The sequence below is a fragment of the Ammospiza caudacuta genome, chromosome 1 (assembly GCF_027887145.1).
Source record: "Ammospiza caudacuta isolate bAmmCau1 chromosome 1, bAmmCau1.pri, whole genome shotgun sequence".
Taxonomy (NCBI): Eukaryota; Metazoa; Chordata; class Aves; order Passeriformes; family Passerellidae; genus Ammospiza; species Ammospiza caudacuta.
In genome coordinates this window covers 109,347,065-109,364,552 of record NC_080593.1, presented here as the reverse complement: position 1 = coordinate 109,364,552, position 17,488 = coordinate 109,347,065, and the positions used below count along the sequence as shown (strand labels likewise).

Sequence of the window (17,488 nt, the reverse complement as noted above, 5' to 3'; positions counted from 1 at the left end):
GTATAACAGTGGTGTTTACAGAGTACTGCATTTTCTGTGGCTGATAAAATCTGGGACTGCTTAACTGAATTTTAGTGTCTCACCCAGCAAAGTTAGATAAATCTCTTTGGTCCCACTGGCTAAGGCTACACAGCCCCAGCACAAAGACCAGCAGGATGATGGTTTTCCCTCCTGGCACATTCAGAACTGACTGCATCTTGTTCTGTGCTGCTGCTACATGTCACTCTCCCCTCCACAAGAGACCTTACTCCTCTATTTCCAGTTGACCTGGGGCTGTTCCCCTAACTTTCCTGTGCCCCCATGAGTGCCCAGGGCAGCTTCCCTGCACCTTCTCTCCAGTTCATCAAATCCTGACAGGCTGTGCCACTGATGCAGCTTTTCACAACTGACATTGCAGCGACTTGTGGCAAGAGGAGAGAAAAAGCTGGGTTTTTTGGTTGTTTTGTTTGTTTTTTTTTCTCTTGTTTGGGTTGTTTTTTTTTTTCCTCCAAGCAAAGGGTCTGTCCATACCATGTTCAAATTAAACTATTTCTAAAGGTGAAAAACCTCCAGGTGGCTCCTGTGCTACCTAGTTCTTAATTTTGCTTTTCCAACAGTAATTGAAGCCTGTTGAGGTGGGGGAGAGGGCAAAGAAAAAGCAGTCAATCCAAATAGTCTTGTGAGGGAGGTAATAGTGCAGGGCTAAGGAAGCTCTGCAGTCATTTAAGTGCACAGCTTCTTGAAAATCCTTTCTGAAAAGCCTGAATGAATCCCCCAAATGAATGGCCATTTTGTCCCTTTTAGTTCTCCTTCTCTAGCACAGAACTCAATGTGCAGCTTGTGGACAGACAGATTCCACAATAAATAGAGAAGGAGAGTAAAACTAAACCTACTGGAGACTGGCCAGCAGCAATGTCAAATCTCTTGACTGATTTCCCAGGGAATTCTTGCTCTAAATGTCAGGAGAACATAGCCCTGCAGCCAAACCTGGACCAGACTGATACCAAGGCGTGACAAAATGAATGACCTAAGTAACAAGATTACACTGCAGGAAAATTAAAACTTCAGAAATGTGCAAAGATCACATTTCAGTAAGTGGTGTTTTATGTACGATCCTTTTAGTAGAAAAAGCTTAACCCAAACTTATAAAACATAAATTGGTGAGGGGAAGGGGATTTATTAGTGGCAACAGAATGAAACTTTTCATCACTCAGGAAAAAAAAAAAGGCCTGAGAGTTTCTGCAAATGGTTTCTGAAAAGGCTCACAGCCTACTCTTAAACGCTCTTGTTGGCAGGAGCCAAGGAAGGCCAAAAGAATTTGGTCTCCTAGGAATCTGCACCACTTTGAAAACAGCAACCAAGTCCTCCATCACCAGGGCACTTCTACAAATCCTCTTGGAGTCTGTCCTGCCAGGGACAGCAAGTGTCCCTTCTGCTGTGGTTGCCTGCAGCCACTCACGCCCAGGGAACTGGCAGGAGCCTAAACAGCTTTGGGATTTCTGATCCTCCATCAGCTGTAGTTGAAATGGCTGGTGGGCTCAAGATCTGCTGAAAAGGGCAGGAACACCCAGAACAAAGAGAGGGCAAGAGAGAGAGAGAGAAAGCACAGGCATGTAAACCTCCTTGCTTTTGGAAACTAAAAGCCTGATGCTGAGAGAAGTCAAGCAAGCTGAAGAGCTTAACAACAGCAACATAAGGAAGGACAGAGTCCAGATCCACTAGGTACAGGTGGAAAAGGACTAAGACACCAAGAAAACATACAGTGCTTCTAAATTGTGTTCTTTTGTTTGGTTTTCGTCTTTCTTTAAATCTGTTTCAGTCTTGACTGACAAACCCCACAGTCTGACAGCTGCCCAGGATGGGTATCTATGAGATTTGCCATAGCAGTGAAGGGACTCTTCCCACACTGCTACTCAGTGAGATGACAGAGCCTAGGGCTGGGAGTTTTTCTGCCCCTCTCCCTCATATTGTTTTAGCTGGAATTAGCTGTTTGCACATTCCTCTCTGACTTTGGCAGTGTGCCCTCTCCTCCATAACCAACCAAACTGAAATCCCAGATCCAGCACGCTTCAACTGTCTGGGAAATTCTTGTTCAGAATGGGGATATCTTATGTGTTGCAGCATCTTCTCACCATGGCTCAAGTTCCTACAGAGATCTTTAATTCATGATGTCCTAGAAATTACTGTAGAAACTCAGACTTAATGTTCAGTGAAGGAGAAGCAGAAGCACAGCAAGATTCCTCTGCACATTTCCCCCACCCTGACATGGATTAAGTTTTAACACCATCTTTAAATTTTTCATAATACTCTTTTGTAAGTTATTGCTTTAACTATGTTGAGCACAGTAGCAGGAGTATTTCACTGTTGGATAGAAGTCCAAAACAAGTTAACCCAGATTTTATAAAGATGACAACATATAAGAAAAAAAAAAGAAGAAAACTATGAACAAACAAACAAACAAAAAAAAGAACATGTGTGATCCCAACTCCCAACACTGACAAATTTATCCCTGAATAAACTGGGGCAGCTTTCCTCTGATTTTCAGTGCCATCTCAAGGGATGTCTTCCTTGCCTTCTGTGGTTTCAACAGAACATAGTCTGTTTGTTTGATCAGAGTTGGCACAGTGTACTTCGCTCCAGGTTTGTGCCCCAAGCATTGCCTTTCTCTGTTCTATGTGGCCACAACCTTTGTCTAATCCTCCAGAAGATCTTTCACAATAAGAATAGTAGCAGTGACAGAAGCTATTAATGTTCTGGCTTCTCCATGTGGCAGTGATCTGCTCTGCAGATCAAAAAGAGCAGATATACACTATCTGCCAGAAAAGGAAAAGCAATTACTGGTTTTGCTAAGTGAATTTTGTTTGTGAACAAACAAACATGCCAGAGGAGCAGAGTCCACAAGGTGCCAAAGAACAAGTGAGGTTTTTTCTGAAATCACTGTAGCAGATTGTGAAGGGCTTAGATTGAAAACCCAAAGACAGCAAATGAAAGAGCAGAGGTGTGTAAAGATGACTGCACACAACCACCCCCCACCCATTCCCTCACTAAGCTCAAGATATACACAAATGATGTGAAGTTTGAAAACCAAAAAAGCAAGCATCAAGCCTGCAGCTTCTCTTTTGCCATCAAACAGTGAGTGTTGATCTTGGCATCCTTTATGACATGGTTTTAGAGAAAGAGCAGGCAAATGGAGAGAAACACCTACATTTGTACATTATGATAGCCTGTGTTTGCCATAAACCCTGATTTGTAAGCATTTAACATATGGATATGACTTTTTTTATTGCTGTATTTACAAATTTGTCTAGGGCATCCTTAATTGATAGTGTTATACATTATATAAAAGCGAGTATAAACTCGCTTTTCACTGTTATAAATTATTGTCTATAATCTCCTAGGAGAAGCTCAGGGAGGACTTCCTGTCTGTGGTTTCCTGAAGCAGTTCTTCAGATCTGGCAGTGTTTATTCACGGTTAGAAGGATTATCTGATACAATGTGTTTTGTACAGGCTGACCGGTCATGCTAAATTTTGGTTTTTCACTGTTGATGCATGGATGCACAGCTTTACCTGTAGTTGAAACTCATTGTACAGTTGAACATGTTCTTTAGAATGTATTCATTATAACTTATGCACATACTCTTCTAGAGTATGCAAAGGTCTAAATCAGGTTTTCTATACAGTTTGTTCCATTCTCAACCATGTCTTCTTCAAGTGACAATTTCTGTGCATTCTCTAATGAAATAGTTGTGCCTGGGGCTGTAGGCAACTTTGTGGGGTTTTTTTATTACATGAAGGGCTGTTTTTCATTGAATTGTTTTCATGCTGCAGAGGCACTGAGTAATGAATTTCCTCAACAGACAGCATCACCATCTAATTTAAACACTATTTTCCAGTGGTCTCCATTTGGCATTTCATACTAGTCAAAACTTTATTCAATTTAGCAACTTCAACAAACAAAACACAATGTAAGAACTATATAAAGCTATTAGAAAGCAACCAAAGGAGGGCTACGAGGAGGGTGTAGGACCTAGAGGGAAAGCCAAATGCAGAGTGGCTGGGGTCACTTGGCTTGTTCAGCCACAGGAAAAGGAGACTGAGGGGAGACCCATCACAGTCTAGAGGCAGTGAAAGGCAGGTACTGATCACTTCCCTATGGAGACCAATGATAGGACCGGAGGGAACAGCATGAAGTTGTGTCAGGACATGTTTAGGTTGCACACTACAAAAAGATTCTTCACCAAGAGGGTGGTTTGGCAGTGGAACAGGCTCACCAGAGAAGTGGTCACAGCACCAGAGCTCAAGTGGTGTTCGGCCAATGCTCTCGGGCACATGGTGTGATTCTTGGGGCGGTCTTTTGCAGAGCCAGGAGCTGGACTCGATCCTAGTGGGTCCCTTTCCAACTCAGGATATTCTATGATTCTATGATTTTGCAACCAGTAGAGTTCCAGTAAGGTACTAACAGGCATTTTAGATGGATAAAACTCCCTGTCTGCTGAGCTACTAGGGCTGCTTTCCCTTCAGTACACTGAGCGGCAGAGAAGAAACCGAGCAGATTTTGAGTCCTCCCCATTGCCGGGCGGCCCCGCGCCGCAGGAGCTCAGCGCTCCCGTTTCTCTCTGCCCGGCAGCCCGACCCCCCTGCCCTGCTCTCGGCGGCACATGACCGAGGCCGGCCCGCAGCCGCTGCCCCGCCGCGCGTTCCTCGAGTGCCGCACCAGGTAGGGAGGGAGGGCAGCGCCGCACGCTCGGAGCGTCCCGCCCCCGCCCCGGCCCGCTCCCAGCCCCGGCCCCGCTCCCAGCCCCGGCCCCTCTCCCAGCCCCGGCCCCGCTCCCAGCCCCCGGCCCGGCCCCGGCCCCGGTCCCAGCCCCCGGCCCGGCCCCGCCGCTCACCCGCGCCCGCCGGGGAGGCATGAGCGACGGAGCGGCCGCTCCGCGCCGCGGGTGAGTGCGCGGCCCTGCGCGGGGAGGGAGGGCAGGCGGGCGGGGGACAGGCGGGGGACAGGCGGGGGACAGGCAGGCGGGAGGGGACAGCCCCCCCAAACCAAAGATGAGTTTATGGAAAGCTTCGGCGGGAGGGGTGCGCGGTTTCGGGATGGGACTGTCCGGTGCCAGGTGCGGCGCTCCGCGCTGCTGCCTTTCTGCCTCCGCGCTGCTGCCTTTCTCCTCCGGCGGTTTGCACCGAGGGATGGCAGCCAGGCAGCAGCTCCCCCTTCCCGAAGGCACTATCGGAGCCTGGAGGTCGCTCTGGAGTTTTAACATCAGAGGTGCGAAGAGTGCAGAGAGAAGCAAACTCACAGTCTCTTTCCACATGTTAAAACTCCATTGTCTACTTGCAATAGAGAGACGTGTGTGGAGAAAGCCCAGGAACCGCACAGAGAAAAAGTTGCGGTACTGGGCTCCCAAGACTCCCCACCTGCTGTGGATACCCATGCCAGTCGCTCATTTAACAGATTTTTGGAAAATGGGGCAGAATGATTACAAGCAAGCCCTGCGGCCGTGCATTGGTTTTGCAAGGGTGGCGTGTCGCCCTCGTCCCTCAAAGCCGGCCCGATGTCCATTCGAGCTCCAGCCGGCCGTGCGAGCCCAGGTCGGGCAGCGTGCGAGTTTGCTGCGGAGATGCCACTGTAAATAACCACGCACAGAAATCATGTGTGACACCAGCGTCCTGTGGAGTGGCTGGCCATAAGCCTCCTTTCAGGATGTGTGTCTGCTCCTTGAAATTATATTAGTTACAAAACGAAGAATTTTTAAAATACTGTTTGACTTTCGTACCAAAACCTTTGTTATGATTTATACTGTTATGGTTTTGAAGCCATAATCATGCCTGAAGCCTTGCTGGCAACGTGATCTGCAAAACCCACTTTGTGTCCTATCAGACACAATTTACTGTGTAATCTTGTAGCCCAGACCAGAGAATTTCCAGTGTGCCCACCTGTGAAACTAATGTGTGACCATCACATTAAAGCGGTTTTCTGTTGTATTTCGAATTTATCTAAGGAAAACGTGAACTACTCAAAAAAACCCCTGTTTTGCAACTTTGATGGCAAATCTCAGCTGCTGAGAGGTCCCATTTCAGTTTCAGACCTGTCACAGCCATCACTCTGACTCATCTCCAGCCTTTAAATTTAACTGCATGCTGAACAAATAGTGGATGTGCGAGATGGTTTTGATATCTAAGTTGCTAATTCCATTTGAATTTAAGTGAAAACCTGGGCTCAGGTCTCAAACACAGTATTAAGCTTTTACTAACATTTATAGAAGGTTTAGCTGTAGGGGGGAAAGGTGAAGGTTTTTAAAAGAAAAATTTGGCTCTGACAACTGAGCATTTTGCTTAATGTTGAAATCATGGAAGAACAAACTGCTTCAAAAAAGGATTTTTATGGATTAAAAATAGATATTTATATCTAAATATATTAATTAACCATTATAGCCATTAACTATGGCTGACAGAGTTCTATGTAGCATGATGCTCTGGAAAAACATAAACTTACATTGATGAGCCAGCTTTTGTGTTTGAAGCATTTGGCTTGCCTGCAGCATTTCTGCATTTTCAGGGCTGCAGATAATATTGACTGAATTGACTGCACGTGCTTTCAGCTGGAGGAGCAATATGAGATCTGTCTTTCCTAAGGGGTAGTCTCCTTCTAGTCAGGCCCACCAGCAGTCCAGTAGAAGGTGTGCTCTTCCACGTGCACGCACACACTCACTGTTAAGGTGATTTTCCAAGATGTTCCACAACTAGTGAGAAGCCAACTGCATGATCTTAATGACAAATACAAACACCTTTTTCTGTCCACTTTCTGGGAGGTGTGTAATTAATCTGCTGATCTTGCTGTTCTCTGATTACAGAAAGAGACAGTCAGGCACATTTGAACAAAGACATCAGAAGTCACCATGCTCCATAAACCTACATTCCCCCCTTAGTGCTCTTGCTGGCTGGAAATTTTTCAAAATTCTTGAATATGACACCAGGGCTTGCACCAGGGGAATCCAGGTTACATCCCAGCTGAGCTGAGGGATAAAAGAGTAGCTGAATGCTGCTTCCCTTGTCTGTGCACCCAGGTCCCAGGTTTCTCTTCCATGGGCTTCACTGTATGTGTCGTCCCTATGTTCACCTGGAACATGCCCAGGGAACTGGGAAAATGAGCTTTTCTCAGTATGGATATAGCACCTATCTCTTACTCAGGTCACTAAGATAAATTATTAGTGAGGAAGCATTAAGGGAATCAGAGGTAAGCCTTTAAGTTTCAGTGTGAATCTGAGCATAGAGTTCAAAGGTAAGAACACCAAATACCTGTGAGCTTTAGCTTTGAGGGAGGCAATGATTTTGAGTTCATTTTGTACAAAAAGTCTAGTCTAGATGGTTGGCCATTAACTGGCTGTTAAATATGAGATCTTACAGAAACATCTTTCCATTTATCTTGAGTTTGACCTAAAATCAGAAGATTTGGGGTATTACTTTATTCTCTTTTGAGGTTTTGGCTTCACTTCTCTTGAGGAACTTGTCTAATTCAAGTGTCTCAGATCCCTTCATAAGCACTTAACAAGGGCCATTTTTAGGAGAGAATTTAATTGTTCTCATCTGAGAGTGTAGAGAACTGAGACAGAGTTCAAAAGGCCTATCCAAAATACAGAGTAAATTAGCATAGAAAATGAGTCAGGGAAACAATTTATTTGCTCCAGTCACAGCGTTAAATTGCTTTTCCCTTACTCACTGTAACTGTTAAGAAATTCATGGGCCATTCCTCTTGCAATGACTTGAGAAGGGCAGACATGCCTTTTATGCTCCTTTCTGATGTAACTGGTATTAAATATGCATTGTAGCTCAGTTACCGTAGATAACTGAGCATGAATTCATCCATCTTCCACTTGAAATTCTGTTCCCAAATGTAGCCGCTGAATATTCTTTCTTTTGTTTTCTACTTTTTGGATGGGTTGGATGTTTCTTGGTTTTGTTTTTAGAGAAGAATCTTTTTAGCATTCCTTAGAAACTAATTAAAATGCTTCCCTTTTGGCTTATTCTCCTAATTTATTAATACCACAAATAACTTTTCTTTGGTGACCCACTTTCATAGGTGTCTGAACATCTAGCAAAATTGTAACTCACCAGGAAGGCGGTGTAGACTAATAAATAGCATCTCCAGACAGGAAGAAAAGCCAAGACACTTCTTTCTTTTCCATGCAGAGTTTTACACACCACACACACAGAAAATATTGCTCTATTCCCCAGCTCAATTGGCGCCGTTAGCCCAAAAGAAAGCATTTTATTGATTACACAATTGATTTAAAGGTCAGAATGTAGGATTGCATCTATTCTCCTGCCTGAATTCAATTTCCACCCACTATCCACAGTGAAGAAACTGCTCTTTGCATAAATATAAATTGAAATACTGATCTGTGTGAGTGTTCAAGGAAATAAACTTTCTCTTCAAGCTCCCAGGGCAACTCCCCAACACTACACTGTCATCAAAACCACTAGGCTTCAACGAAGATACTGCTTTTTATTGAATTATCTTACCTGCTTTGTGAAAATGACAGGTTTGCATAGAAAAAGAGGATACTCACTGATTTAATGAACATGATGATCAACAGGCCACTGGAAGTGGTAGAGCTATACAGCCTCTAAATCAGAGGCCAGCTACCATAGAAGAGTACACTTAATTTCCTGGTCATTTCAAAATACACGGACATTGCTTTTTGGGAGCTGAAACTATGCAGAGTTATCACAAGGAGTGATTAATTACCCTGTGTCCTGCAGACACTCCAACTCTGGACATGTTTTAAGGGCAGTCTGCTCTAAGAGGGTAGTCTGTGGTTGTCCCAGCCCAAGGACACTCAGTGTTGCCGCCTTCTCTCCAAAGTCGGCTAAAGAGCAGCCCCTAACAGGAGAGCATAAGGTTTATTTGTTGGCTTCTGATGAAAATTTGCTTTCCTTTTCAGTAAGTGTGCACGTCTGTGTAAGTGTGAGAGAATTATGGTGGCGTTTAAAGGAGTCTGGACTCAGCCCTTCTGGAAAGCCGTTTCGGCGGAGTTTTTGGCCATGCTCATTTTTGTCCTCCTCAGCCTCGGCTCCACGATCAACTGGGGTGGAGCAGAGAAGCCCCTGCCTGTGGACATGGTCCTCATATCCCTCTGCTTTGGACTCAGCATTGCCACCATGGTGCAGTGCTTTGGGCACATCAGCGGAGGCCACATCAACCCTGCCGTGACCGTGGCCATGGTCTGCACCAGGAAGATCAGCCTTGCCAAGTCCGTCTTCTACATCATTGCCCAGTGCCTGGGAGCCATCGTGGGCGCGGGCATCCTCTACCTTGTCACACCGCCCAGCGTGGTGGGAGGCCTGGGAGTCACTGCGGTAATCTCTCCTCCTCTGCCTCTTGAACTAGCCTAGCTCAGACCCCGAGAAAATAGAATCAGTGTCACACATAATGAGGACAGCTCAGGTACAGATTTTTAACAGCTTGCTGGTTTATTTACCACACCCAGACAGGGCTTAAAGCTCTCCTTAGGATGGGTTTATGCAGTGTGATAGTTATAGCTGATCTTTTTATAGAAGCTCTCTTTCCTAGAACTTCCCCAAATCTGATGACAGCAGGTAATGTTAATTTACATACAAAATTTAAATAATATATGCGTGAAATGCCATTTTTATATGGTCTGGGGAGGGGGGAAATTAATTCTATGCTATTATGATGGGGATTGAAAAAATATCAATTTAAAATGACACACTTTTGAAATAGATGGTGGCTTAGATTTCAGCTTTGTTCTAAACTAATAAGGAATGCCATCAGTTAGGCCTGTTGCAGGACTTATTAAAAATGCACTTGAGCCGCACACTGCTTAATTTTTAATTGAAATTTAAATTAATTAAGTCAGGGCTAATTAATGAATTTATAATTGAATAGTAAATTACAGTGCTCCCAAGAAAAAAAAATGGTGAAAGCGAAGTGCAGCATTTGCATATCCCTGTGTAAAAATAAACTATAGTTCTGCAGTCTAACTTTGAAGTTCCAGTTGGATGTTATTGTTAAGCCTTCTGTTCTCAGTCCAGCAATGATTTTCCATGTTTCTCAAAATAAAAAACCATTTAAAAGTTTTTACAAAAAGGGAGAAGAGTGAAAAGGGGGGAATCTGTACCTCTAAAAGTTCATTGTTGTCTTTCACTTTGTACTATTTAGAAATACCATTCATTGAAATACAATTTGTGCATGTGATAGCTTTCTGATTTACAAAATCACCTTTTCTTCATTTCTGGTGTTTCTTTGCCTTCTTCCAGGTACACAGAGATCTTTCTGCTGGGCATGGACTCCTGGTGGAATTGATAATTACATTCCAGCTGGTTTTTACTATTTTTGCTAGCTGTGATTCAAAACGAAGTGATGTCACTGGTTCAGTAGCTTTAGCAATTGGATTTTCTGTTGCAATTGGACACTTATTTGCTGTAAGTTAATGGTTTCTCTTTAAAAAAATAGATCCCTTCACCCTTTATGATTACTTCAGAAGTAAATGGAAACTTTTGTGACCTTTAGAGCAATTACAGCTATATAGCTGCTGTATTCTTTATGGACCCATGCCAAAGCCCTTTGGAGTCTCAGGAGTGTCCCCTTGGGTAGGGTGTTGCACCAGAACTTTGGGCTGTTCATGTGATGACTTTTTTTAACTTTGTGTTAAGACTCAGGAGAGTGATGATATCTGTTGTAAAGAGGAGGAGCTGTACAAAACCAGGGTGGTCCCATAGAAATCAAATCACTGCCTTCCAGACTTTAATAACAGGCAACATTTCTCTCTGCTTTAGATCAATTACACCGGTGCCAGCATGAACCCAGCTCGATCATTTGGACCTGCTGTCATTATGGGAAGATGGGAAAACCAATGGGTAATTCTCCTTTCATACTTCCTCTACCATAGTGACAAACAGTGGTCAGGATTTTTCATACATCATTTGCTCCCAGTGCATCCCATAGAGACCATCCCCCAGGAAGACAGGCACTGACCTGCCCCAAGCTTAGGCATCATCATCTCCTCATCTAGGACTGCAGTGCAGCATGCAGCATGTTTGGAATAGCATCTTACTATTTCAGGGGCCATTTTGTGGAGGTAATAGCTTGGGTAGAAAAGAAATCATAGGAAAAGTTCAAAACAAAAATGAAAAAAGCGACCCAAGGAGACTGAAAGAATTGAACTGCTGGAAAGAAAAATCCTCCAAGGCAGATTGCAAACCCCTCTGGTCCTGCTGGTGAGGAGCTATGGAAGTAATTCTGTCAGCTTCACATTTCACCTGGTTCTGCAGCAAACTGGGGCAGATGTATAAAATGAGAACAGGGACCCTCTGTGATCTGGTTCCTGGGGGAGAACCTGCCTCGGCAAATGCCTGCAGTGAGAGATGAAGAGGTTGCAGTCTGGTATTTGCAGACCAGGCCAGATGTTACCTGCTTCAGTTTGAAAGTGTCAGCTTAGTCAGGCGCAGTTGCACAGGAAATAATGTTATAAGCAGGCTGTGAATGATGCAGTAAATTTCTATAGCATCCAACTTACAAAAAAACATTTCATATTTTATAAGGGAAAGATGGATCACAGCTCACCTAATTATAGAGAGGGAAATCACTTCTAGAGACACACTCAGTGCAGACTGAAGAGCTGCATATTACAGTGCATATAAGGATTTTCTTGATTTTTAAAGTATGAAGCCCACATTGCTCCCACTGCAGCTAAGAATAGAAATAGCATTGTCTTCAGGCCCTAAGGCTTCAATTCTGCAAACACGATACCATGTGTAACTTTGTTCCCAAGAGTTATCCTATTGAGGCAGATTTACCCAGTTATCAGTGAGTGGCTTGTTCATGTGAAAAACTGCTGTAGTTTTTCACAAGATTAATTATCCATACTCTGAGGAAGCCTGTAATTTATAACTAAAGCTATAAACAATAAACAAATAAACAAATGCACCATGGAGAAACTTGCAGGAGAAGCTTAGTTACTGTCCTGGCCACTTGGAAAGACAGCCTTTTCTCTTCCTCCAGAGCAGTGACATTGGCATACCATTGACAGAAGCCTGTGGGCTTTGGCACCTGCTAATGTCACTGCACTGCTGCTGGTCATGATTAAATAGATAGGTACCTACAAAGTTGTGTTATGTCCATTGTATTTGCTTATTTAAATTAGATTATCAGATTGCCTGTTGTGGTTGACTGCCTGTTGTGGTTGACTGCCTGTTGTATTGTGTTGGATTAAATGCCAAATTTGAAATATTTTGGAAACATAAGTCTGAAATACCAAAGCAGAACTCTTTGTGTGTACACTAGGAAGGGCCTTTGTGTGTACACTAGTTGAAAGTTCATTGTCATCTTGGTTCAAAATGCAGGAAGAAAATCACTTTTCTACATCGATGTTTCCTTTGTGTGTCTTCTTGCAAAGAGTCCATACTTTTGGTCTATAGCTGGCAGTGAGGAATGAAAAGTTTTAGAAGAGGCTTCCTGTAAAGAAGATAGATCAATAAAACTTGATTTAACTTCCTGATAGATCAATAAAACTTGACAAAATTATTTCACTTCAGAGAAGTGGGCCATCTTTGTCAGCCTTATCACTGTTAATTTAAAAGCTTAATGCCTGGGATTTTTCCCCACCCCTTTTTTTGCAGGTGTACTGGGTGGGGCCGATAATCGGAGCCGTCCTTGCCGGTGCTCTGTACGAGTACGTCTATTGCCCGGACGTTGAGCTCAAGCGCCGCTTCAAAGACGTCTTTGGTAAGGCCACCCAGCCCTCCAAGGGCAAGTACATCGAGGTGGATGACAACAGGAGCCACGTAGAGACCGATGACCTGATCCTGAAGCCTGGCATAGTTCATGTGATTGATATCGACAGGGGTGAGGACAAGAAGGGAAGAGACCCATCCAGCGAGGTGTTGTCTTCCGTATGACTAGCAAGAAGCACTGAAAGCAGAGAGCGGCCTGCTAGCACGTCCACAGATATCCTTCCACCCGTTAAAGAAACAGATCTCCTCTAGACTGAGCACTTTCCACTTCTTGAAAGGTATGGTGTGGGCACATGCACGGAGTGGTGTCACCAAACCATACGCCTGCTTGGTTGGAAGATTAGGACTTTGCTATAATTAGGATTCCCCATCAATTATTCCAAACTTAGACTTGTTCCTAGTATTTTCCTTTCCTTCTTTCTGGAGCAACCCCAAAGTCAAAAAAAAAGGAGATGAAAGCATTCTCCTTTAATAAAGCAGTCAATAATGAGATAAAGATAGAGATGTGTAACATCCAGATTGACAGTTAAGACGTACCAGGAAATGCCTATAGACATGAAGACCTACTTATCAGATTGTTCTTCTGACACTTAATTGGCTGTTGTCAGCACCGATTATAACATCTTACCCATTAAGCCTTCTCTGCGAGGTTCGGAGACAGCACCAGCACTATTTAAGAGTTTTATCCACAGTCAAGCAAAGGAATATTGTTTCCACTCATGTACATCACTATTGCCTTGCAGACTACCTCTGAAAAAAATTATACTTTAACAGGCTTTTAAGAAAAAAAATTCTATCAACCCATCAAATTTCGCTCATCTGATTCACTGTATAAATACATTACCTTCATCCCCAAGAGTAAATGTGCTGAAATGGAATGTTGAAGTGTAGGGTAATAAGGCTGCAAAGCAGTTGATTGTACTTCTTGCTCCCTCTTGTCATTTTCTATCTGGTGAAACATTCTCCTGGGGTTTGACTATTGACCATTCAGTGTTAGCAGACTCTCAAGGTCATGCAAAGAATATAAAGGCTTTCCTGTTACTTAATAACTTAAATAAGAGATATCAGAAGAAAAGAAGGCATATCTGTTTTCAGTGCACTTGTTTGAATACACATTTCTGTGCTAATTTATGTAAACTAAAGGTTTAAATTACTCACCTATTTTCTTACAAGAAGGTTGGAGATAGTGTTTTTTTTTAATTTATTAGTAATGTAGAGGGGTTTTAACTTTTAACTGTATTGAGACACTGATTGGGAAATATTTTTTTATAACAGATGATAAAAATACGACTGCTTCTGGCTTTTTGTTGTAACTGATGGCTAACTATTTGAACAGGTTCACTGCTTGTTCCTGTGTTCATATAGTCATAAACTACACCTCTGGCAAAGGTTTCTTTATCTGTTGTTAGAAAAAGGCTCAAGTGCTTGCAGGGTGTTTTAGGGGCAAAAGGACATGAAATATGTTTGGTAAACAGTCTTTCCCCTATAGAGGATTTTGCCAGACAAAATCACCCCATCAGAACATTTCTGTTAAGCTTTTGCTGACTTACTGCTTTTGTTTCTGATCAGTGGCTTTGAGTTTTACAATATGCAGCTGCAGAGCAGTCAGGAGCATGGTATTATTACCATAATTATATAGTTTTTATTTTTAAATTGAAAACCTATCCCTGCTTATTTAGCAAAAAGAGAGGAAAAGAAAGTATTAGTCCTGACTGTGGGCTGTATTAGCCTCATCTGTTCTTTGACATACTCTACATGCAATCTTTATTACAGGGAATTAGATGTTTCTAATGAGATAATAAAACCACTACAACCCTCAAATCTGTGCACTATGTTCCAAGGGCAATTCTAGTGTCCCAGCTTGCAGCCTTGTGTAGTCCCAGCGTGTCCTTTTTCAAGTTCCACATTTTTCTTGTCTTAGTCCCTGTTAGTGTGGTGCAAGTTCCCTGCATTGAGCATGAGGTTCATGACTCCTTCATGCATTTGCAGTTGAGCATGGCTGGGGACCTGCAATGGGCAATGTCAAATTGCAGATAAGGGCTCCTTCCCACAGCAAGGACTGTGTCCCAAGGGAAGGGCAGCCCAGATGTGGTGTTAGACCTCTGCTCAGATGGATGAATACCATGATAAAGAAATTCAGTAAGAAAGATCAAAACTTGTTGGGGATTTGTCTAGGCAGTAAGTTGGGCTTTTTCTTTTACGAGGTTCCAATCTGTCTTTGTTAAAGGGACGTTTTGGTTAAACCTTTTGCATGGCTTAAAAAAGTAAAGAGTAATACACATAAAATTGGTGGATTTTTAAGCAAAGGTTTGCATTTTTTTTTACTTAAAGACACTCCTTAATTTGTGAATTTTGCATGGTACTGTGTTATTTAAATAAGAAGCTGTGATTTGCTTTATGCTTAAGGGTCCTTTACACAAATGGCTTGATGTGTGTTTTCCTCACCCAGCCTGATTCTGCCACTGAGGTGAGCATAATGTGAGCATAGCACCAGCCACCCCTGTTAGGAGGATCTTTTTCCTGTATTAATGAACTGTGGCAAACACTCAGAACCAGCCCCAGAACCAGCAGAGCTCCTTATTGAGGATAAGATCCTGACACTTCTGAAAAGATCAGGGAAAAGAAGGGATGCTAAAATAGAGGCCAGCAGGCAGTAAAGGTTGATGCCATGCCATTAGACATTAGCAGGTAAGCAATGTGTGGTAGGTCTGCTCCTGATCCCACAGATTAAAACTTGTGGAGGAGTTTGTCATTGACTACAGTGGAAATGATCCTGAACTTTTTTGGGGAGTGATGGCTTTTCTCACACACTTCATTGTGTTTTTTCTAAAATCCAAGGCTTTCAGCAATATGCTTAATTTTGGAAGAAGATGCATTCAACTTGTGGCTAATGACCCACCCTACAGTAAATCCTTAGCAGTGGCTGTAACCACAGGTGGTTCTGCCCCACCACATTCATATAAGGGAACATCACTCCTCAGCATCCATTAGGACTTAGTTTAGCACAGGGATACGTGTTCCTCTAAGCTGTCTTGCAATGGTATCATCACTGTACAATAGTCATGCTTGGTTAAATAATAGACTAGCATGACCTTTTAAAGGATTCAAGATACTTCTGCTTTAGTATTCTTTTTAAACATGTACTTTGATACTGTTTGAGTGAGATTTGTGTTCTTAAGCTCTTCAGCTCTACACTGCATCTCATAACATACTTGATGTCCTCTTAAAACATTTCTTGCTTTTGGTGGGAAATGGTTTTTTTTATGATTGTGGATGGAAAGACTGGCAGGTCTGTCATCATTTTGGGGCCCCAAAAATAGGATGAGTCTCACTCCTCCATGGTATCAGGATTGTTTTCAATGCTATATTTGCACTTTAACAAGCACCTTCATAATATTAAGTCACTGGGTTTCAGAAAAGAAAGCATGGAAGCCAAGGGTGATTCTATTGAAGCACACAAATACCTTTTAGGTTGCATGTACTCTGAGAAGTTCATCACCCAAATTCTAGCTATTCTCAGGAAAAAAAAAAAATAAGAAGAAACCCTGCAGCATCCAAGTTGTCATGATAACCCTTCTGTCCAAGCATTCCACCTTTCAGTGGAAGTAGGAGTGAGATTCATCTCATGCTGTGTTTAGGTTTGTCACGTGTATTTGCATATCAGTTTTTCAAAATGTGCTTTTTTTCTGGTTATTAGTAATTACCACAGTGTGTGTTTAGAAAGCTCGATGGCCATCTACCTTTCTAGTGCTTGATGGCAGAGCAGCTGCTGCTGTGCTCTGAAACATCTTATCTGCTGGCTGTGTAACACATTCAGGATATTGTACACCATCCAATCTTTTTAATCTTATTAAAATATGTGAGAATTTACATTGTGAGTCTTTCTTTTCAAGGTGAGAGGTAAAAACACCATGCACAATTTTTTGTATCTCAGTTCAGCCTGTGTGTATCTGAGTTTCTCAAGGACTTTCTGAATAGATAATATGTAAATATAGACTGCAGTATTTGCTACCCACTTATATGATCTAAGTCATCCTGTTGCAGTCTGAAATTTAGGACAAATGAGGTAAAGCAAACTGTGTATATGGATTTTTCCACAAGACTGCTTATTGTTTAAGTGCTTAGTCACCATGATATCAGAACTAATGTAATAGAACTTTAAAATTCCATATGTAATATTTGGAATAATCTACTGAAAAATTCACTATAAAATAATACATGATTATCTGGTTCCCACATGTATTCTACTGTATCTCACACTACTGTTGCAAATAAACAAGTGTCAAAAAAAAAGGGTGTCTTTTGATCATTGGAAACATTTCATGATCCTAAAGCTCGGGACTGAAATATAAGGAAAAACCCCAAATCCAACCCATGGAACATGTCTAAGAGGAGTCTGGAAATGTATGCAACAGAGAATGAATGATTTCCTGTGGAAAAATATTCATCAGAGAAGAGAGCTGCTTGTGCAAATGTTTTATTTTTTTTAAGGAAATGAGCTAAACCAATTATAGCAAAAATTATGCTGGTATGTTGTCATGGTTTAATCCCAGCTGGGAACTAAGCACCACACAGCCACTCCCTGACCTCCCCCACTCCCAGTCCAGTGGAATGGGGAGGAGAATCAAAACCAAAACTTGTATGTTGAGATAAGAGCAGTGTAATATAAAAAACACAAAACATCAGTGTGTTATCAACATTATTCTCATGCCAAATCCAAAACAACAACATTGTACCAGCTACTGAGGAAAAATTAAC

The 17,488-nt window shown here is 42.5% G+C and overlaps 1 protein-coding gene across 3 annotated transcripts; it reads left to right on the top strand.

Moving 5' to 3' along the window:
- Positions 1 to 4,615: 4,615 nt before the first annotated feature.
- AQP4 (aquaporin 4) lies at positions 4,616 to 17,019 on the top strand. 3 transcript variants are annotated; one of them, XM_058808047.1, is made up of 6 exons: positions 4,616 to 4,697; positions 8,920 to 9,334; positions 10,256 to 10,420; positions 10,775 to 10,855; positions 12,617 to 12,722; positions 12,841 to 17,019. In XM_058808047.1, the coding sequence occupies exons 1-6, from the start codon at positions 4,639 to 4,641 to the stop codon at positions 12,897 to 12,899; spliced, it is 885 nt and encodes a 294-aa protein (XP_058664030.1). In that variant the 5' UTR covers positions 4,616 to 4,638; the 3' UTR covers positions 12,900 to 17,019. The 3 variants fall into 3 exon arrangements, with proteins under 3 accessions (XP_058664030.1, XP_058664016.1, XP_058664024.1); XM_058808033.1 differs by having other exon boundaries at positions 12,617 to 17,019; XM_058808041.1 differs by lacking the exon at positions 4,616 to 4,697 and adding an exon at positions 4,816 to 4,920 and having other exon boundaries at positions 12,617 to 17,019.
- The last annotated feature ends 469 nt before the right edge of the window (positions 17,020 to 17,488 follow it).